Below are 25,261 nucleotides of genomic sequence, written 5' to 3'. Positions count from 1 at the left end.
TTTTGCACTGTCTCTTCAATATCATAAAATAATGCTACTTCAGTATCGAGTTCTGTTGCATCTCGAGATTCAATTAAGATTAACGCGAAGATAGTGTTTGACTTCGCAAGAATAGTTCTGCTAGTTACGATAAACTCGAATCATCTCTTGCAGTTATAGCTTTCGAGAGATGTTTGGAATAAAATTGTTTCGCCGACATCCAAACAATCTACGGAGGTTCGGGACGGACGTCAAATCTCCAATAAGGTTACCAATGTTGCGACACCGGCTTTCTCCAAACGTTCACACGCTGTCCGTTGTATCTAATAGTTTATAACGCTAATAACGTCAGCGCGGCGCGAGCCAAAGCAGGTTTCGCTATTCTGATTGGAGTCATAACTGGCTTCTGCTGATTGGATATCAAGCAAGGTTGTGTATCGGCCTTGTTGGCATTACATATTCAAATGTCTCGTATCATCGAATCTTCTGGCCTTTCACCCAGAAACAGTAGATAGAACATTTTTTCGTTCAAGAATTCCATACGACAATCAACAATTACATGCTGTATGTTGTAAAATGTTCATTACCATTAAATGTATATGATGAATAACTAACAAGGCGCACACGCGTGACAATTAACAATAACTATACAGCAACAAACAGTCGGACGGAGCGTCTTGTAATCAAGAGATCTAATTGGTTTCAGTTAGTTATGGAGCCGGATGTTTTGGAGCTTGTCTAAATATTTGAATCGTTTTATCTTCGCTTCCATTGGTTGTTTTTCAACATCTCCAATCACTATTGGTCTATTTGCGTTCAAGTTTTCTGCTGTAATAAATGTCGTCGGCTATGTATGTCTCTGTGTTTATACTCGGCGCCAGTAGCTCTTACCTAATTACGAACGGCTGATGTTTATTCTTAGGTTTACTCTTGTTGCGTTATTAAATAATTCATACACCGAGATATAAGCGGGCTAAAGTTAATTTAAAGTTTAAAAATTCATAAATAATAAAGTGGTTCACGTAAAATGGGATTTGCATTTTAAGTAGAAATAAAAATAACAGTATATTTTAAACAAAAACATGAGTTCGAACAGGTAAAATTTTATAGTCATTTCAAGTGGCTATGACTTCATAGCTTACGTTTCAACTTTCATGTGGATATATAACTATATATTAATATAATAATACTAGCAATAGATAGAAATGGTTATGAGTGTAATAAAGCCCTGTGGAAACGCTTAGCAACACTGGATATTACAGCCAAACTGCATGGCAACGTTATTACACATAGCCGCCGTCTGCCACAGACAACTTGATCGACATCACTTCCTAGCGCAAAACAAGCCCCGCTCGTTCATTATAACATTCTGAAAGTAAGATGCACTATGATGTAATCCTTGTTTGATTAACGCCGGCTAGCTGAGGCGTTTTCGCATTAATGCGATGGAAATGCGACGGTTTATCTGCAACGGGGAATTGTTTGACGCGGTTGTAGTACCTCCATTGTTGGGGGTAAAGGCGAAATTTGTGTGCCACAAAACTATTGTACGGATACCAGTTTTACAATTATCAGTAATTCCGTCCACGTCCCGACGTCGAGGTTATCGAAGCGCTTTCACGCCACACGAATAACATTTGAATAATGAATCCGTTCATCGAACTCCTAAAACAGCGAAATAGGAAGCTGCGGTGTTGATCGCCACCTGTCGGTTGATCGGTTTATCGGTGCATTAAGCAACAATACCATCAAAGGCTACCCGACCGCAGACCTTTCAATAAAGATTCTCGTTCGCGTGGGCCGTAAAATGTCACGACTACAATGATCCCCGTTTAACTCTCAATGGCCCTAAATCATAACAGTTCCGTCATCCACTGTTGAGTAAATTACTCGCGTGCCGGCTTTCCACAAACACTACCATTGTGTCTCAAACATGTTTATGTTAGATTCACCGTTTCAATTTATTGTGTAAATATTTATTTTGCGTGACAGTAGCGTAAGTAAACACTGGCAGGTGGTGGTAACGTTTCATTTTTATAGAGCATAAATTGCCGTTGAAAAGCCAGCCCTAGAGTTCATTGACACTGAGTAATTTAAAATCATACATATAAAATATAAAGTAGCACAAAAAGCTAAGTCGATATTTCGACATCGACCGCATTCCGCTCTTATCCGGAGCTTGACTTTCAATCAGTTTAATTAGATCGTGAAAAAAACATTGAGTCGGACACAGAGTCGCTCGCCTCGCGCGGTCTCATTGTGATTTATTTCACTAGCTTTTTTTTACCGATTTAGTCCACGTATTATGACAGTACTGCTCAGAATGTCACCACCCCGATGCAGTACTACAGTGAATATGGTTTATATTCACCTTTATACAGGATATGTAGTTCCGTTTATTTAAAAGTAGTGTGGAATGCATGATGATCTCTAAGATGCATTGGATGGATGGCTGGTAAGAAGTCGATTGGAATGTGACCGTGGAATTCACTCGCCTGCAACGTCTTCGCTATACGGTAGTTATTTTTATTGTAACGTGATACATAACTGTTGTAGAGATTAATTTCAGAGGCAATAGAAGACAATAGTACGAAACACAGACTAACAAATTACCGCCGTTATAGGAAATTACATGAAGAATATTTAAAACAACAGTTAATGCATATAATTTTCTATAATTATAGTTTGTCACGTTCAACAAAATATATCATTCGTACTCATAATGAGCCATTACTGAGAATTAAAACTCTACTTAGAGCTACATTTACTCATAGCTCAAGTAATCAACAATAGTTAACAGTAAAGTGACACGTATGTCATGGCTCTGTTACAGCTAGCTCTAAAAATAACATGTAATAACACAATCACGCGATGTAACATTAGTGACAACAATGCGGCCCTCGTACCCACGTTCTGTATTAAGAACATAACTCGGTTATTGTGATGACTTAATTACTAACATTTATTTTTAAAACCTTTTGTCATATAGACTAGGAGAAATTCCTTCCCCTGTACGATAGAAAAAGTTAAGGAATGTGAACGTCTCATCGCTGTATATAGACGTGCTTCTAATGAGTTATATATATAAAAAAAACTAATTTATTAGAATTTTAGTATATTTTAAAGGATAATCTTGTTTTTTTCTCTTTTTAACTATTGTAATAAATAGTTATTGTTCTATAGTTTATCCGGTTTTTTATTTATAGAATGAATACATTTGCTATGAATAAATAAATATTCGCATAGCTCCTCCAATACCAATGTGACACTACACAACAGTTCTAAAGATTTAGCACGCCACTACACATTAGTTGTACCTTTTAAACGTCTAAGCGACGTTAAAGCGAGAAACAAACGTCTGGAACATTCGTAAACACCAAGCAAGCGGCGCATTCAAAGGAATGTTCAATGATGAAAATCTTATCATACAGGGTTCTCACAGAGACGGGAAAATATTGTGCTCTTGAAAGATAAAATGACGCTTAAGTGTTTAGTAATCGTCTAATTACTACTTATTATATGGGAACATAAAATAACTACTGAGATTAATAACATCACAAGCGAGTAGGATGGAATTTTTTTATTAAGGATAAATAAGTGAGAATACCACAAAGTTAATTTCGTATCTTAGCAAGTATTTCCTAAGGCAGCCCTATCAACTTACAAGGAAACCTTTCTGATCTCGATGCGCGGGCGCTTTCAAACGCAATCAATATGCAAATAGTGCGTATGAATGGATAATTAATTTTACTGAAGCAAATTCCTTTTAAATTATCAAATAGAACCACATGCCTTGTGACTAAATAATGTTCTGAACAGAGTAATATAATATAACGTTGTATTTTTATTGATAAATAATCTGTCAGTCGTTTTCATCAGATACGATTGTCAATTTGCTATCTCAAACAATATTGTACATTACTTAGGATTGTCAAGATATGATGGTTCTACCTAAATACTCTTAGAATTAACTGGACAGGTTTAATTTAGCTTAAAGCTCGTATTTCTTATTTAATGATCCTAATACATAACAAATTACGATCCGTGCTAACCGAAAGATTTGACTTAGAGTCATTAATTCTGAATACACAGTCCATTAACCAAATTAATACATTTATTATAATTTCACGTACGATTTATGTATCGAACGTTAACACAGTAAAGTAGCCGAACAAAACTTTTATCCTAATTTGGACCGTATTAGAAGGCGGCAGAGGTTTACTTAATGGAACATTTTCTCATTATTTTTCGTAAGGTCACTGACATATGACCGTTGATAAAAATGTTGTGAGAACGAAATAGTATCGCCTAACGATATATTAAGTCAGTACAATTGATAATGATGTTTCTAAAACAAAAACATTTATAAGTCCGATATTTGTGTGTTTAGTAAAATGTTCATTATAATAACTGATTTGTACTGAATAATCTACTGTCTAATTATGTTTTTGGAAAGCTGAGATTTTGTATGTATACGTGTGTGTGTGACTTAATTAAAATATGTCACGATATATCCCTTACCTCCGAAGTTTTAATGGTATATAGATAAGTTAGTTGTTTAGATATAACCGAACGTTTGTAAGACGCAATACATAAAAAAATCTTCTATACAACACGCAAACACAACCTGATTATACATATTTATCAATTGCAAGAGACAGTGTTTTTAATTAACAGCGTAAAAATCTTATCTGACTTAGAATATACACCTATGGGTTCAAGTGAAGTTAATTTTACAAATCTGATAAATATTAAAATACAAATTTAGTATACAAAACGCGTCATACTATAAATTGGACCACAAATTGTTTGAGCTAGAGAAATACCAAGTATCGTAGTCTGTGTGGGCCAAAACAGCGGGGGATCGTGGTACCGAGGATGTTTTTAATAAATTTGATGTCCATAACTTGAACAATGAAATTCAACCAATTTTAACATAGGAATAATTAACAGAACTACATAATACAAAAATTTAGTATGTAATGCACAAATTATAAGGTTGAAATGTGAGCATATTGAGCATGGAATATGGTAAGTAGAATTTGTTTACTCAAAGTTTCGGCCGTCAGTCCTAAGAGGCGGGACGCCACACAGGAAGTTAATGTTTAAAAAAAAGTAATCTTACAATTCTACTTAAAATTTTTACCATACAACAATATTTGTTCGCCACAAATTGGTTTCAATCTTCTACAATTACCTGACTCCACTCGAACACGCAATTATCGAGCACGTCGAGAACTTGCCGACAGAAGTTTTATTTATTTTATATAATGAAGAGTTGTTTATTTGAATTTTTTGAAGTGCCCTTTAATATGATGGAGTCCCAACAACCTGTTTAAACCGCGATGTTTTGTATTGAACCCAACAACTCTAGTAGTGACAAAAGAGTTTCTGAAAAAAATATATGCCCACAAATCATTCCGCTTATTCCGATGTATCTGTAGTACATATGTAAATATATTATTTCGACGAAGAAATAAAAAGTATATATGGCAGTCATAAAACTTATCAGCATCTTCATAGTGGTGTAATGGACTCTTATCTCATTATAGAACCCGCAGCCCTTTGAAATGTATAAAATTATACTTTTATTGTATCGTTTTATCAACAGGAATATTAAACATGTTTGTTTATAGAATTGATTGTTTAAAAGAAATATAAATATAGTCTTTGGTTCATTGTATGAGAATAAATAATATAGTATTTATATACTTTTTATGTGAAAAATATTTTTTATTTAGGAACTTTTACATTTTAAGGGTTATGCGGACGTAAACTACCTAACAAAACAATTTATGGATCATTCTGACATGCTTACTATATTATTGTTAGGATCAAAGCAAAATATGCTTTGCACAAATCTTTCAGTAACAATAACACATATATATGTTATTCAGTAGTTGTTAGCTCCGGATGCTGTGTCCTAGGAGATACGATCTCAAACAGGTCGTATCATATTTCTTCCCGGTTATAACTGGCATTAGTTTTTCAACCGATGACATTTCCAATCAGACCAGCTTCAGAACGGATTCTTTTGGATGAATTATTGAATACGTTTCGATTTAAAATGATATATGTATAAATAGTTATTGCTCGGTAGAAACATTACTTCTTATAATAACCAATAATCAACAAAGAAAACTTAAGTTATATTCATATTATCATTATTTTTTTAAAGTTTTAATGTAGTAAAATTATTTGTCGGCTCATTTTAATTGAGGTTGCATTGTATTTAAATTAAACGATATTTTATCAATATATCCATCGAAGAAATACAACATTATAATTAATTTTACGGCTATATAGGGATGTTATTTCAGAGTATACATTTTCACTTTATATAAAAATATAACCCGAAGGCTCTATATTTTACCCAAGTCGGAATTTACCCAAGTTTACCCATCCGTTGTAAGGGACTAAATAGGTAACAGAGCCTTTGAATTTGTACAAATTATCCAACAGGCAGGTGCAGTCGCTAACCAGGCAGATCGTTAGCACCATTCCGTTCCGATATCCCGTTATTTGGAGGCATTCATCTTAAAGGTATTTAAAATCTCTCATGGAATAACAAACGTGAATAATTTCATATTACTAAATATGAAGTACGTTCATTGCTTTGTTTTGAACGTTTAAAATGCTATTTAATTTATGTATATTAGAAAAAGATGTATGGACAGGTGGAGTAAAACAGCTGCAAGACTCGATGGCATTACGGCATTAATGTACGTGGCATTTAGTGGTATTATAATAGTTATTTAATGATACTGACGCCGCACGCATAATCCGGACAAAAGTTAAGTTACTTTATTAATATTTTAATATGTAACTTACTTGGGACTTAATAATTCTGTTCACAGACAATTAAGTATGAAACTCGAATGTCGAAATGACATAAAATCGTTTGATGGCCATTAATAGTATATGATGATGGCCTAACGAAGTATCCGTCTGTAATCAAGTCGGGCGCTCCGTGCTGATTACGGGGTAGCCGCCCACTTAGAATACTTTTAACTATGACTGGAATGCCCGTAAAAAATTATATTATTTACATTGTTAAAACCATATAAGATTCGTGTACGCACTTATTTTTGTTAATATATTTATATATAAGTTTTAATTGTTGCTGTTGTTAGTAAATTAAAATATTTTAACGTAATTCCACCAAGTTTTTCCTTCGTGTTTTTTATTTGTTTATATGAGATCGACATTGCTCTTTCCACTGAGATGTTTCTGCTATTTCAGTTTGAACCTTATATTTTATATATTCGGTTGATATTCCCATGTAATGATTTATATTCAGATCCGTATCAGCATTCGCTAATTGACATTAAACGGTGTGCATTTTTGCAATGTTTCAACGCGTACGGTTTTCTAAAGTTAATTGGAAAGTCAGCGTTCGCCAATAAGATTTCTATTAAGCTAACGAGCCAATTAAAGTTGGCTTAAACCATTATGTTGTATTGATAAATAATTCAATGAATTTATGTCTAAGCTATTGCAGTAGGTATATACAGAAGATGGAGTTGTAAAAATAAAAACAATTATAACTTTAATCTATCTAATATACAACGCGAGACAAACGTGACCGAAAACATTTTGATAACAAGCGGTAAAAAAGTAACATCAACAAAAAAAACAGGGAAACCAAGAGAACCACAAGCAACAATGACTTGGAACCAAAATAATTTGATAATTGGAACATCTACCTGATGCGGTACCGATTGGTAGGAATTGGATTCAAATTATACAGGCACGGTCTTAAACTATTATAATAATGACGGAAAAGGATTCTCTTCGGCTTCTTTGAAATGGAATTATAGATAAGTAAAGATGAACTATTAACATATATATATAAATATATATATATCGCCTACATTTGTTCTATATTTAAATTCAACTCATTAATGTTCTGTACACGACTATAGGATATAAAACAAAATAGTCGTATCGATAATTTTGAAATCGTTAAAAGACATTAGTCTTTATTATTACTATAATATTTGATAGTGATCACAAAATACAAATTCTCATTACACGAATAAGTTTTTGTATTAGTGTGTAACGAACAGAACGTACATTTTTCACTGACAGCCTTTGCCAATATCACAGTGAATGTGTTTGTTCATTGCGTTATTTACGGACTGCGTAATACAAGTGGTTTAACTATTGAGCAGTTTCACGACAATTTCCCAAATACATTAAAATTTATTTCATAGCCTAATTGTATGCACATAGAGTGTAAATTTATTTGTCACAGTCTATTTCGATGCTTGTTATAAATCATAAGTCAATGGTTGTATTAATCTATCAAACGAATTTATAAAATTAATATACGAAATAAAATAATATAGTATGTGGGAGGTGAAAAATGTTTGTATTGTAGGATATGGAAGGTATTATGATTAAAATGATCTCTTAGATTCAATTATATGTTGAATAATTCATAAAAGGAATGGCTATAAATAAAGATTTTTACCGTACAATGCAAACAAGAATTTAATAACTTTATAATAGAATGCTTTTTACAATTGTTGACATAAAAAATCAATATAACGTATCAATTAAATATGATACAAAGAATAAGTAACATCTTATGAAGCTCTTTGTCTTTATAAACATACAAAGTGTAGATGACAATATATTTTTATTTTCTAGCACACAAATAGTGCGATCAAAACACATTAGACACAGTCAACTGACAAACAGTCAGGCAGATTTATTAGTCTGACAACTGGCCTTTAAACTCACGTTTAATACCTAACACTACACAAATTATAACAAACAATATGCACTAGTGAGTCATTTAAACCTATCCGAGATATATGTATTATAGATAAAATATAGTGATGTAAACAATATCGATAGAATCACGACGCTCAATAAAACATTCATGTGCGATACTGTTTTGGCATGTCATCGATGTGTCGATCGCGATTGTGGCGCCGAAAACGGAGAGGAATGAGGTCACCGGTGGCATACAGCCAAGTGCATCATCGAACAATCGGATGGTATGGAATTATAACGACTCTTTGATACATTATATATATATTTTTATTTAATTTTATTTATAACTGATTTTTATTTTGCGGTGCAGTGTGTATCAGTTAGTTTATTCACTTAAGTACTGAAGCAGCATGTGTATATGAAAATAAATTAAAAATGTATTTTGCCAAACATTGACCTTACATTCAATATATAATATAGCTGAACATTCAATCAGAACCAAAAAAAAAAATCATCCCTACAAAAACTATTGCAGTCTTATATTATTGAGAATAATATAACTTTAAAATTATATTAAACCGAGGTATTACTTTTAAAAGAGGAAAGATTTACAAAAAAGTGTTTATTGCAATCAAAATGTCGATTCGAACATTTAAAACGCATCAGGTTGACACGTTCCAGTGGCAGACAGCCAAGGGACGTGGCGCCAATATTGTGGATAATTACACTTAGGTAACACGAGCCGTTAAATAAAACATATGATTTATTGCGCCTGCAGGCTGATGTATGAAAAACGACTCAATTATATATTAAGAATAGAATTAGGTTGATTCAAATGATGCAAATACTAAAAGATTGTAAGGGTTCAGAACAAAAGTTTGGGTATTTTTGATAGTTGAAAATATTGATGAAATATTTGATCATCCACATGTAATGTCTGTCTTTTAGAGAACAATTAAAAGATAAATATAAGACGTCAGTGTGGGGATTGGGGTCGACAGCACAGTCTATGTAAGTGGATAATCCTCACCTACGTTTAAATTCAAAGAGGCGCCTATAGTATTATCTATAGCAATTTCTAAATCCCATTTATGCTACACGGTTTGGCTTCTTCACGAGGTTATTCTATTTAATTTACAAGTTGATGTTTTATTAACTATTCTTGCATTTTTTATGTTGCAAAATGTGTGAGAAAATTTAAAATTGTATAGTATTATAGTTCCTCATCCAAACACGTGTAGGATGTGAATATCTCATGAGATTTTCCCTGAGGGCTATAATATGGGACCTTTTAAGTCGAGTGCCCAGACTTCTGCATAAAAACGCTGAGCAGCGCATTCGCAACACTCCTTAAATTGCAGATGCTCATAGACCTTTGTAGCCATCACAAATCAGATAGACCACTTGAGTTATAATATACTTTTATCCGCCAAAACGCATTTAATCTTAAAGTACGATCAAGGAACCAGTTAAAAATAATCGTTGCATATGATAATCGGATATCCTGAAATTTGGACAGCAATCAAAATATCGATAATGTGTCACGTCACTAGCGGATGCGGCCGGCGCCGAGCTCGCTGGCGCCGCAAACAATGTCTCTTTTAAACGCTATAATTGTTATGCTAATAGCAGATTTTTATCAAAATTTGCGTATTGTTCTAACATTAGATTGTATTCGTGCATTGTATTCTACGATTCATGTTTTTCATAAGGATAATATATTAAATAAAAAGTATTTGAAATAAGATAATTAAATGTTATTATTATTTAGCAGTATTAAAAAATTTATATCAAGTATTTATATATGTGTTATGTATGCTACAGTCATGGCAATAATTATCGCCTATATACATGCTAGACACGAGAAAACTTTCCTAACTTAATATCATAGAAATAAAAAAAACTTATAAGTAAAGTGAATTGAGAATCAAAGACATTATAATATATGAATTAGTCAGCGAGGACTTGTTTATTTGTGTTCGTTTATTCAAAACAGTAAACAATGTTTCGATTTACAAGCCATCCTGTGGCATGAACTATAAATAAGGTGAGTACAGACAGAAGCAACATTTCACAATTATATTTATATGAATATTAATAACAATATTATATATAAAAGAGTCGTAATAACCATTGGGAATAACGTTTTAAATATAAAATATTATACTATCATATTCATTTTATGCGGACACTACATACGTTTTTTAGTCATTGCCATATGTCTACGACTATGAGTTTTACGACCAGTGACCAAGATCCACTCCACATTAAGACTGTTAATAAATATTTATTTAATATCTATAGCCGGGGGTCATGTTGTAATGGTAGTGACAGCTACCCCAGTAACTTTCTACAATCTATTTCGATACGCCATCCCAGGCGTGTTTAAAAATAACAGAATTGATAAATACCCGTTTTGGTATATTATTCCTGTTATTATTTAACGTTCGGCTTAAAAATGTGAATTAACAAAGGCGTTGCTACTGGCGATACTGAACTTTTAATATCATTTCAACTGAATACAGATAATAAAAATGCCTTTTCTTATATACAATAGATTATATTTGTAGATAAAAAAAGTATTGCTTTTTGTATTGAATACAATTCTTACTACGTCCACGAAAGTTTAGAAACTACTGATTTAAGTGTCACGTAGACGAGAGAGTAATTCAAAGACCTATTGTTTATAAACTTTCCCATTGATATCTGACATTTAAGATATATGTAACCTTAAAAAATATTTTCTTAATAATCATAGTTTGCTGATAGTTAAATATATAACTTATATATAATACTTTTGATGCACCAAGCAGTTACTAATCCTTGGGACTTTATAAGGAATCGGTTGAAAGAATATTTGCAGTCTATTTATAATAAACGTATTCAAAATTTTAACACGCGTTTATTTACAGAAATTATTATAACTCAATAAATATCAAATAAAAAAGAATGTAACTATATTCTTCAGTTTTAAAACGCAGACATTATTAACTGTTCTGTTTAAGATAATTCAATACGTACATATTTATTATACGACTTAATTATCGTAATTATAACCGTAACTTTAAGATTTATTCCATACAAATAACACGTGAAATTCTACAAACAACACAAATATGAAGAACAGAATGTATAATGGTATGTGTGAAAGATAAGTTATGAGACAGAATTTTGTAAATTGATGAATTCTTGTTCGTAAACTATCAGAATATGCCCATAAATCATAATGTATATAACATTGTTTGAGTTATTTTACAAGAATTAAAATAATTGCATTATATTCTACAAGGAACATAATGGTTATATTCTTAAATGTTGATTGTATTCACGTCTCTATTCACTATCGTAACTCAAATTTATTGTTAATAGTATTTATTATTGAAATATTTTGTAATATATATATTATTGAATTATTTAAGCACGTATTTCTCATCAACGTGTTTAAACTAATAGTATAAGAGAGTTTTAGGCAATAGTATGAAACATATTACTCTAATCTCTTCATATAACCTACTATTTTAGTGTGAGGCATTTTTTTAAAGCCCGTATTTAATATATAATAAATTTAATGCACTAATACAAATCGAGTGCAGTAAAATGTGAGATGGACTGAATACAATATGAAATATCCCCCTTTATGCAACAATAATTTCAAAATAGACGCGAAATCGTGTACATAAAAAAAATAACGAATTTTATGTATAAATAATATAAGCAGCAAGCACGGTTTGCCGCGAGGGAAAAAATAGCGCTCTTAGTACGGCGCCGGCGCCAGCGGCCGAAGGATAAGCTACGGCTGCACACTAGAAACCTTTCAACGTTCACACACAAAAATAAACCTTAATGCAGTTAATATAAAGGCTATTTCAAAATAAGACCAATGGCATTTACACCGTTTCATCAGACATCCTACAGTCTGAATGTGCTCATGCGACCGCATCGAGTCATTTACGATACTTGAAAATTATAAACAAACAATAATAAACTTTAACTTGATGGAATAAGGACGAACGAATTTATATAGTCGTCATGTCTTTTACGAAAACTCAAGTAACATTATGTGCGAAACACTAAGATACAAAATCACCCTATTACTATTGACATTCTAAAGGAAACTAGCGAAGTGATAAATATCTCGACAATACCGGCACTAGAATATGTATAATTTGAATACAACTAGATGCTAGCGTCCAGGAACTGTATTGTAATATAATGTTATTTTAATGTGTGAGAACAAAGATTCATAAACAATACACTAATGTGGACAAACCACTTGAACTCGTACAAGGAGCTCGCCGACGAATAAATAATATACAAACATGGTCAAACGGACACGTTAAAACGCCCACACCCAGCAACAAAACAAATATATTACTTATATATCGACGGTGTGAGAGAATCTTCGTAAAGCTGTAAAGCTGCGTATTCCATAGTTTATACAACAGCCGCAGCAGGTGCACGCTTGAAAGACGAAAAACATAAATTCCAATACGATAACAGATGTTGGCCAGCCGACGGAGTCAGAATTATGAAATCCGACGTTATTTAGACTATAAAGCTTTATGTAACCTAAATAATCTGTACGCATTGCTCCCAACTTCCAAACACAACAAAGAAAGAGCAAATAAGATACGGAGAGAACATCCGACGGGTTCGAACGAGAGGACTTATCTAAATAAAACCCACGCCCCTAATCCCAAGGTACCCGCTCGTGTCTCGGGTGAAGCCGCTATCTGTACACCGGTGCTACAAAAACGAATCTTATCAACATAAGAGAAAATCGCCTCTGCCGGGACCCTATTTTTACTCAGCTTTTAGCGTAACCGCTCCGACTGTCGGTTTTATAAACGTTTCGAGGACCGCCGGATATTCATTCGTTAACGGAAACGTCTAAGTGAAAAATGTAATTACAGTCCATATAAATAAGATAGAACAGAAAACTCTGCCCTTAGAGATAAATCGTGTGCGATGAACCGCGGTTAATGTATTCCAGATAATATAAAATATAAGTTATCGCTGAAAATTTTAATGACGACGCTAAAAGCCGAAGCCCTTATCGACGTGATTTATGTTTTCGAGGGATTAAAGTATTAGTTCGACCAGTGTTGGTAAACATGATGGATATTCAATATTTAAACAATTCTCAGTGTACACGGAGACAAGCTCTCGAATCCATTAGGAATGTCTAATGAGTGTTTGAGAATGTCAAACGACAGTGCATGATGGAGTGGCATTAAAACTGTCGCTGACAGACGGTCGATGTATCACCGGCTAAGTTTTATGAGCAAACCAAAACATTCACGTAAATTGAGTACGTGAGATCGTTTGTTGGTTTTTATACACGTCTAAGTATTCAACAAAAATAATTATCATCCACAACTGAAACGCTTAACATTGTTATCTCCTCGAATTCAACTCGCATAATCCTATCCAACATTTAAGGACTAATAGCGTTCGCATTAACATGTCGAAACTTGAGACAATATTTCAAGTAGATACCAAGCAATTCACGTCCCAGGTAAATTGTTATCTGCGAAATGCATTAAAAAAAAAACTGGTTTCGTCTGTATTACAGGTAGAGAACCGTAGACGCTCCGAGAACAATGGGGGGCTCCTAGAGGCATCCGTCATTAATGATATGATATAATGTGGGCGACTAAGTCAATTAGGCCATCCGCCGACGCCATTCCCAGAATGTCGCCGACAAATGACTGGGTACGATAAGAATATAAGGCGAGATTGTCTTCTCGTATGTTTTTGTCCTTTTCGTCATTCAACTACGACCACTGATAACGGGAACCTTTTCTTAATTGAGTTTCTCTGTTGTGTGATTGTTTATCGCTGAATGCATTAGCTGCGATCGTACGACGCTTTATTGGCTGTGGCATGCAATTAAAAGATTGCCTGAAATTTCTGAGTAACGTCCATGGTAAATAAAGATGAATAATCTCTTTGTTGTTGTTGCCGCTTTTTGAATCAAACTATGTCAGACACGTTATGAATTTGTAATTGTTTTACAATGTATATATCGAAATTGGAGTACAGGGATCGATAGCTGGACATCCGCTGTGTCAGAGATAACATGTTCCAACAGATTCGTGCATTAAAATTCTGCTGCAGATGAAGTGGAGCGAATGTTAGCTATAAAAGTCATGTAACGTTCTGAGTCAGTTCCAAGTACGCTCAGTCTGAATCACATCCTTAACGTGTACAATGATTCTCTCTCGATACATCCGTTATTCTTTTTGATTCTGAATTTTTGTACCGCTCTAAACAGTCACGGCGTTCCCGTTTTGGAACTCATTTGATGTTTTTGGCTGTGTTTCAAAATGTTTCCTCCGATTACTTTATAAATTATTAATTCGTTCAACAATTGCCCGTGAAGTTTGCAATTCTTTTCAAATCTCAAGGTTTATACATAGATATTGTATGAGCAGCGAATGTACAAAACAAATCGCAGATAAAGCGGAGATTACAATTTCTAAGATATGTTTTAAGCCTGCCTCTAACCGGTAATACAGTAATTATAGCCCATAGTAAACCACTCGGTATTGTTGAGCCCGAGGTGCAATCAGATGAAACGTCAGCTGGCTTTTGACCCCTAACCGGGAATTTATTACCCAGTAATAAGTAACAGAGGTTTACGTTAGGCTTGATTGTTTTCTAAATTTACTTACACCGGACAGACGTTAACTTCAGGCTTCGTAATATTCAGATAATTATTATGTTTGTTAGCTTAGATTCGTTCGTATAATAAATGTTAATTTTAAATTACGAATCTGTATAATTTATTGCAACTAACTGTGGTCTTATAGATGTAATGACCATACGCTCGCTGCTGATACGGCAAACGACTGCCTGTGTCTTGTTCATTTAATTTATTACTGAACTATTAATATTATTATATTCTTATCAATAAAAATATATTAAAGAGAAGTCTGGATGGAATTATATACAATGTATTAAGGAAAAAATATACCTTATTGTATTATAAATCATTAGAAATGTAATTTTAACTGGTAACAGGAATAATCATGTAAATCTTTGTCAGATAAAACTGAGACACAGATCATATCTGAAAGCCAGTTACTCATAACGCTCTATCGGTAATGTAAAGGTTGTGAATGCCTCAATTAAACGACGTTAAAATCAAAGCCGCCTTGAGAAAGTTCGGTAAATATTTAATTGCAAACAAATGTACTGCTTTGTACCCGGAATATTTGCATACTGGATATTAATAACAGAGTCGACTTTATACATTTCTACGATGAATATTGAGCTTTAATAGCACCCATTTAAATAGAGATTCGTTTGGACGGCTGTTATGTTAATTGAGTTAAGGAAAAACCTGCGAAAGTGATTATATATATGAATAAAACATTAATTACAGTGGAGGCGCCGGCGCATGAGCGTCAGTCCGTTTAAACTTATCTGCTATTGTTGGTAATGAATTGCTAAGACTTTAATTACAGCTGACTTCCAAGCCTTTGTGTGACAGCGCGTTTTCACAAACAAGAATAAAATAATGTACCTATATATGCAATATAGTACTTTAAAAATATTACTGTAATTATAAAAAAACACTTCCTTAGAACATAGTACGAATATAAAATTTTTCATTAGCCAGGTTCAATTTTCTTGGTTGATTGAAAGGTAGTTTTATCAGCCAATTTTAAAATTTAGTAATCTTTGTAACTTAAAGCATAGTTTAAAACTTAATTCAATAGTTTCTTTGTATGCGAGTGTTATATAATAGTATTTGAAAGTAACCGTTCGTACTGGAATATAATCTCTGACAGCGACGTCAACGAGCGGGATTTATCTCGTAGAGCTCGATGTAAGCTGCGTGGACACTTATTGTTACTTCATTATCTATTCACTATTGTATTGAATTTAGAGTTTTGCTAACAGATCATATTAAATATAAAGATTTTTCGATATAATTTAGTCTAGCACACTATAATTTAGACTATAGTTAAATATAAGACTTGAAGAACTAAATGGAAGGTTAGAATTAAGCTTGTATGAGATTTAAGGAGATATTATTATACTTGGTCGTGAACGGACTGATCTCATAGATATTGAATATAATTTAAACTGGAATATTGACACAGTAAGAGCGGACAATCAATGTATAATAATTGGTATAGATCGGTACGCCGGCGCTTCGCCTTCGAACTACCCACACTGAAATAAATTATATCAAAATTAATTTGTTTATATTATTTAGATTGAATGTGAATTTAGATTTTATTTATAATATCATATGAAAAATATTCGATGAGAAATTTTATAAAAAAATAATCAATTAAAGGGCGGTACATTAACATTAAATAACGCCTGAATCGTAACGAACCTTATACGGCGTTTTAGACATCCTAAAGGTATTTTCTCTCGATAGGTCAGATCGAAGGCTTTCAAGTATACATACAGCTGTACATTACTATTAATTATAATTATCGGATATGGCGATTTCCACTAGGCGTCGAAGTTTATTTGTAAAATCAAGCTACCAAATAAAGTGCATTGAATGTTTGGTTACTTGTGTTGTTTTCTTAATATGGAAGTGTGTGGTTTCAGTGTAATTAAAACATATCTACATTACTACTGACGTAGCGGTATGGCGTTGACGTATTTCGTCGCACTATCGAAACGAAACTAATAACGTAAGTGTGAAAATACATTTTAATGAAATACACGTAACATAATGCGTATCATCAACGGATTCGTACTAAAATTACTTGTGCCAATTAATGTTTGATGGCTCCATAGTTTTTTTTATACTATAATAAAGTGCATTAATTGAAAATGTGTGTAACGGACTTAATGCGAAACATGCAATTAATATTTCCTATGAACATGATATATAGGTTACATATGCAGTTGTTTCAATTAACAAAACTAATTATTGTCGAGGTGAATAACGACCGGACCACCGGCCAATCAGTTTTTAAAGACTCGCTCGCAATCATACAAAATCACAGTATGTTACACTGAATATTCGTTCGGATAATTTGAAATTTTAATATACGAAATTGACCTTAATAGACAGTACATGTAGAGACTAGTTTTCAATCAAACATATTGTATTGAAGTGTGGCATACTGGTGAAGTTATTCTGATATGTAACAAGTTTCGAAAAAATGAAAGAATTGATTTAAAGAAAATGGTTTTCTAAATCTTCATGTACTAGATTTGTTATTACAAAATACTTTTACACGACCTCATTAGAATTAAATAATATTTAAATTCTTCATAAAAAATTACATTAAAAAACAAATTAGCGTAAATGAATCGTTAGTAATATTAAGAAATTGTTCGTTTTTTCTGAGTAATGACGAATACAATAAAAAGTTTATTTTTATTCGTTAACAAAGGAACTGGTAAATAATCAAAAAAAGACCACCCAGTACTGGAAGCAAGTTGTACGTGTTAACGCGGCCCTGACTGTCGGCTGAGGTCAACATTGTTAAATGAACGGCCTTTGAGTTGAAAATTAAAATCTACTTGACACTATTTCGTTACATAATATGGTATTTATATATTAAAAAACTCAGATCACTAACTAGCGAGTGAGACGATTAAGTTAAAAGTATTATCGAATTGACTGAACTATGACGGTAGTCGAATATTTTTGAAAAAATATCTAAACAAGACAGTTTTATTCATTTCCTAACAAATTTTGCAAAAAAATTTGTCGCCAATGTTTAGTAAGATCTAATAAAAAGTATGTTCATTGCATTGTGATAACTTTAAGAAAATATCCATAACTCATAAGAGGCTCCGTCGTTTTAGTTTTGGATAAGACATTTTTTATAACTATTGAGGAAAAAAGAAATTTATAATAGAGAAGAACATAGTATAATTATTATTCTGTAATATTTTCACACAACCTTATTCAAATGTGGTCTGTTTAAGGTGACAGTGGCTGTATATATGTTAATGTCAGCGACACCTTAAACAACAAGACCTTACGCTGGCCAAAGTATTCATTCTGTATTCAACAAGTGTCACAGTCGTGTACATGGATGATAGATGTATGATGCTTCTAAAACAGAAGACCACCGCGTCGTCCTCAATAAATCCTCTTCGATTGCTGAACATACTAGTCCCTACACGTGACTTCGTCCGCTGTAAATTTTGGCATTTAAAACCTTTGCAAGGAATTTTCATCAATCGAAAGCATGCAAGATAAATTATTATTAATAATGTAAATATCAATTTAATAATAGGAATTTTAGCATTGAATTTGAACGGTTGCAGAAAATTGTATGTGATAAATACTTTTTTATGGACGATAGTGTAAATCGGGTCAATGCCAGTTGGCAGTGTTATATACGATATTTTTGTTTGTTGCCACGCGGCACGCATTCGTTTGTGTTACAAAAAAGTAAAACTACCAAACTCAACGTTTTGGTATATAGTTCAATAATGTTACCGAAAATTTTATAAGATATATGTACTTTGTAAATTCTGTATTATTTACCGCTTCTATAAGTTAAATCTTTTAAATGTCAACTACTCACAGTTTAAGCATTACGAGACATTATAAGAATTAAAAAAATCAGCGTGCTAACTATTGACCACATACATTAGTACAACTGTTTATCGTCGACTATACGAATAGTTTAAACGCTTTACATTTGTAAATCGTCATTGATACAATGGTTACGAATAAAAACGACGAAAGTGTAAGTATTGAGGTGGACAAAGAAAACTTGTATTGCCGTTACTCCAACCACAACTTTACGTAGTAGGTACACTAAACAGAATTCTAAGTTTTTCAGTCACGTACTTACATCGATACCCATTCTATGCAAAGATTTATTGATGAAAAAACTGTGTACTGTCCGTATCTAGTCTGATGCGAACTCGTGATAATGCTGCAACACAGTAAGCAATTACTTTTTACTCGGCAGGAAATGGCTACTTAGTAATCAATATTAAACAATACATTATTTATGTGTTGAGATCACGTTCCTCGGTTGATCATTTATGTTTTTGTTTCATACAGAACCGTTTTTATATCACCATATATCTAATGGTGCACAGTTCTCGTCTATGAGAATAAATATGTATGTTCCAACCATTATTAGCATCGCCAACGCAATGAGTCGTTATATATTTTCATTCATACTTTAGTTTTTTTTCATTTATAGATGTGAATTCATACTTAGTACGTTCCCAGCGGACCGGCCGCGGCATTCTAGTAAAATTAATATATAACATATTGATTGTACTTCGTGGGCTTTGTAAATACGAAATATTATTCCTGATTTATAGACGGCACGTTATAATGTGGACATAGCGCCTTGATATCGACAGCTGACAAGTCACCTTCGAGAACTCGCTGTACGCATACATATCGCACATTAAGTGCATTCTACACGTGACGAGCTTTAATACAACATTTGCAATACATAGTGTAGAAATATGTGTACATAGCCTTTGGAACTGTTAGGACCATCATAAACAACGCCATTACTTAGGAACAGCTTAGACGCCGTCATTCGTGATCTTCTGTAACCCAGTAATATAAAGTAAGCCGAGTTACTCTCACTGCAGGCCATTTGTTTGCGTGCAATTAGAAATAAAAAAGAAATACACTATCGTTGTTGCATACTTATTATCTTTAATGTTAATTTCGTAGTAAACAGCGTAATAATTGCTGCGTTTTCCAATGGCGTTAGTAATTATTTTGCGTGGGTTCTTAATTGCTTGGTCAGCGACGCGTTACGTCCGGCCTGTTTCCCGGCTGGAGCGTGAATGCCAGCAGACCGCAGATCACCAAGCATGCGCCGATGGCGCCTCGCTTCCGTCTACAACCGGAAACTAGGTGAACAGGCGTCTGCAACGCTACACTGACACCGCTGTTAGTTTAATGTCTTAATGCATTTTTGATTGCATTTATTACGATATCGTCGAGCCATAACATATCTCCTGATTTAGTCGTTGTATTCTTTGTTCTCATTATAGCATCGTTTTAGTTTCAGCACTTCCGAGAATATTACATGATAAATTTTCTACTGAAATATTTCAAGGAAAATATTCGACCAAGATAGTAACGAGGAATCTCTTTGTTGTGTATGACGCACGAGTAAGTTCAACCGCTGATATTCAGAAACGGAATTCTTACATTTTTAATCACAGAATACACAGTACGCAAAAGAATTAATTTCAATGTTTTACTATAATTTTTAAAATTTAAATAAACCGATTATAAATTAGGTACAATTGAAATTACTGATGCAAAACATTAGTATTATTATTTGTTATTAGCAGTGAATAGCCCTAACCAAGGTTCCTTGCTCAGAACTCGCCGACTCGGTCAGGTTCGTGAAACACTCATTACAAGCAGACATTTCACACAAGACCCGCACATGTAAAAGTACTCACCGTACAAATATCATCGACATCACGACGCCTAACGACTATCCCTTAAATAGTAAATACCCCCGTTTGTGACGCTAAGCCGAATTGACCTTTAAAGTTTTCTATTACGGGTCAGATTCGGTAAATTTTTTTGCCGTAGGATATTCGGCGCCGCGTCTAATAGTTTGGCGCCAGACAACTGTTAAATAATCCCCCTCATAATGCTACTGCGGTCCCCGAAATTTTGTTTCGGTGCTGTGACACGCGTGTCGCATTGTTGGTCGCTATTAGATCGACCAAATTAGTAACTTAATGTTTTCCGCTACGAAAAAATGCTAATTTCACACAAAAGGGATCACTTGTGTACTTTATATTTTGAACCAGTACTCAGTATGGAATGCCATAAATGGTATGCATGCCTATTACCGATTATAAATAATGTATGCGTGAAAGCACTGCCATTTTCTCATATCTAACCATTGATTCCAGCTCTTATCATGCGATCATGATTAGATTTACAGTTCGTTGAATCGTCGGATCAATTACTAATACAATTTGTATAAATTCTGACAGACGTTTCAAATATAGTATATACTTCATGCTGGAATGGTAACTTAACAGATATATATACGTCTTTTATTCATTTTAACCATGTTTAAATAAAGATGTCGTAAATTATTGAATAGCGACACTTCATCAAAACGAGCTATGCAAGGAAAGCTCACTGTCACCTTTCAAGTATCGTACTGCTCTCGGAAGCATTTTAACGAGTTTAAATAAAGGTGTAAGTGCATTGAAGTGTTTGCCAAAATATTTTGATGTTATGAAGGGCGCTTTTAAATTATTGTTTTATTCCTGTAAGACTTGTATACTGATACAGTAGTGCTCGTGTTATGTTTGTTTGTGTGTTACAAACAATGTAAAACTTTACACTTATATTATTTATAATCCGTTTTTCGTTATAAAATTTTAAAAACCATTACGAAGCGGCACCTGGATATAATTAGTTGTAGGATATAATTACACTAAAAATACGTATTTTTTTCTATGATCACTATGAAAACAGTGTTATTGTATAAATGTATGAACATCGCAAGAACAAGTCTCGTCCTAACATACAATAAGTTGTCAGATAGCACATGCTGGTAATTATACGAAATATAAAAAACCCGACCTGATTGACAGGTTCCATAGCAAACGGCACTGATAAGCTCAGCCAATAGCAAATACCAATTCGGATTCCTGAGTATTAATTAACATTTTATTAATGAAACTAAGTTTTATGTACAGGTAATTTTGTTATTTTACATTTACATAAACCCGATGTTTCAGTTCCTTTATGGCAAACGAAAACGGGCGGATGAAATGAAAAGATTTTTTTTTTTGTTTTTTTAAAGTATACCATTTAGGAATTCGAAAAAAATTTAGTTCAATTTAAATGAGTGCACGCGAGAAACTTAGTAATATTTCAATTCCATTCCATCTGTTTCCAATACAAACTATCTTCCTGTCTTTTAGTTCATCATCGAGAATTCTATTGTTCTGTGAAAGAAGATACTCTTATGCTTTGTAGTCTTAAAGTCTACGTCATAAATACAGTTGTAATATGGGAAAACTGTCGCCTTCATTACCAACTCCGTAACTAGAATCAAAATTTACGACATGCCTGTTTTATAGGCCTTTAAATTTATTATTATTCAAGTATTCATATATTATAGAAATTACGAAATATTGTAGTAATTTAAATACTTGAATAATGTGCAAAATATACGACTCTTATTACCCTCTTAAAAGTTAATAAGCAACTCAATTTGAACATATCTTTGGCATAGTGATTTATTACTATAATTTTTGTTTGATTTAAATCAAAATTATCATCCGATTTAACTATAAGTGATGGCTTTATGAATTCTCATTATAATTATATTCAATCTTGTTAAATAAATTGATTTTTAACATAAAAACCGTTACATTTTGTTACTGTTACTTTATTATTCGACAGAAATGGGGAATTCAAGGGACGGTCCAATACGTCACTGGCGCCCGTTGGTGACCATATGTTTGATAATAGAAAAAAAACATTGAAATTAAAACCTTATTTGAATGACGAAAGATTTGTTTTTAAATATTACAAATCTCTGTATTTAAATGTATGCATAAATGCTTCAGAAGTTTTTTTTTATGATTTTAACTACCAGTATTTAGTTGATTTCATATTATCTATTTACATAAATCCATTAACTTGATTGTTTTTTTAAAAGAATAATAAAGCTTGCTTTTAATCTCGACTTAAATAGTAAATGTGTATATCAAAAGCTTTTAATTATTTCCACCACGTTAGTTACTTTACGAATTTGTGAACTTCCGTAAAATACTCCAAAATCGGCATTAAGTATGTAAATAACTTTCATCCGATAATAGAATTGCATACCAATTTCATAGTAGATATATAATCGGGATTTCCGCCTTTATTGCATTGTGATAACGACCACATCCTAACCAGGGAATGCGGCAAGGTGTTGTATAGATTGTAACCGAGGCGCCACGTCTGCCCGCTATCAGATCGCTTTGATACGCTATCGATGACGTCATAATATTGATCTATATACTGGGCAATCCAGACAGATATATTACAGCGCGAAAATATTCACAGAACTATACATACAAAGCTACGGATTAGAAATTATGGCCGTAGAAAATTTCAGAATCAACAATAAATATAGTACATACCTATCACGGGAGAATAAAAATAAATATGTAATAAAATAACTTAGCTTGAGACAAATCATAAAGTGATTCAATTTAAAAGCTTTCGCTACAGCAAGGCAATATTGAAAAGGCGTAAAACAGCAAATATATCATTAACTCACTTGTAGAATATAATAAAGGATTCTAACGAAATACAATTAATTATTTGATACTCATAATAATATGAAATTATTTTAAACTATTACAATATAAAATAGAAATATTCATTGTTCGAAACCGCTTTCAACGTAAGAATTTATCTTAAGGAGCGTCTAAAATTCCCTGTCGAGTAGAACCATGAGTGTGAACTTGATTTGAACATTTAAATACAGAATGAATAGCTCCACACAAGATGAAGTCATTAGCTGATATTAGTTCTGGCAGAAGTAAACTGTGATAAACTTTAACCTCTGTAATTTACATTTCGGCAAAATCTTCAAACGTCTTATCGTGTAGGATTGATTAAAACAATCTCGTTATACGGAATCACTTATGTTATCACAGTTATGGTGATTTAAATATTTTTTTTATTATTCATACGTTAGATTTATGAAATATAATGTATAATGTTGCTGTAAACATTTTTTTTAGAACATTCGGGCCCAAGGTTCGATATATTATTCAAATATGAGTTAAAAAATAATAAAATAATTGCATTACGATTTCATAGTAACATATTAATACAAAAGCTATTTGTCAAGTATAATATTTGTTGTACGTTAAGGAAATTTCTTGAAAAATAAAGTTAGTGTTGTATCAGAATCCCGATATGAATATGTAATATCAAATCTTTAGAACTAAACATTTAAGAGATGTCATTTCTTAATTTTACTACACCTTACCATTTAATCCTAGATCTGCTGATTCCGACGACTCGTCACTCAGAGCAAACGAGAGTTGGTACAGAATGAGTACCAAACACACGCTAAAATTAACCACCGCCATTGGTTTGTCAATTAAAATCTATTGCCATTAACAAAAAAGCATTACTGTCACCATTACTCTCTAAATAAATCACAAAGCTTCTACATTAGTCCTATCATCGGTTAACACTTAAATATTATATGATTTTATCACAGTTTCATTATTATTTTAAAATGTCACAGATAAATTTATAACTATTAACTTTTATATTTTAATTTATTAATGTAAACACGGGGTAGAAACTAAAATCACAGAGACTACCTCTCCGTTGCGTTGTCACAACCAAACTAATTGCCTATTGCTATTGGCCGGCGTGCGCCATAGCCATGCGGCGTGCGTCATGCGTATGTGTGTGTGTGTGAGAAAGAAAAAGCGTGAGCGAGTAGGAGAATTATTGCACGCTCAGATAGTGCTGAGTAAACAAATAAATAGCTAATTGTATCGATAAACAAATTAATTAAACAAATTAAAATAGCTGTTTGTTGAAAGCCAAAGTCTGAAAATAAGTAGAATA

At 32.9% G+C, this 25,261-nt stretch overlaps 1 protein-coding gene across 1 annotated transcript in view; it reads right to left on the bottom strand.

The window, feature by feature from the left end:
• The window catches only part of LOC116770167 (BMP and activin membrane-bound inhibitor homolog), a 35,980-nt gene extending 10,947 nt beyond the window's left edge, over window positions 1-25,033 (bottom strand). The window contains exon 1 of the mRNA XM_061527742.1: window positions 24,666-25,033. Within this exon, the coding sequence (XP_061383726.1) occupies window positions 24,666-24,768 (103 nt within the window). The 5' untranslated portion in view covers window positions 24,769-25,033. The remainder of the gene's footprint in view (window positions 1-24,665) is intronic.
• Window positions 25,034-25,261: the final 228 nt, after the last annotated feature.

Source organism: Danaus plexippus (assembly GCF_018135715.1).
Source record: "Danaus plexippus chromosome 13 unlocalized genomic scaffold, MEX_DaPlex mxdp_15, whole genome shotgun sequence".
NCBI lineage: Eukaryota > Metazoa > Arthropoda > Insecta > Lepidoptera > Nymphalidae > Danaus > Danaus plexippus.
This window is presented reverse-complemented; position numbering and strand designations above follow the sequence as displayed.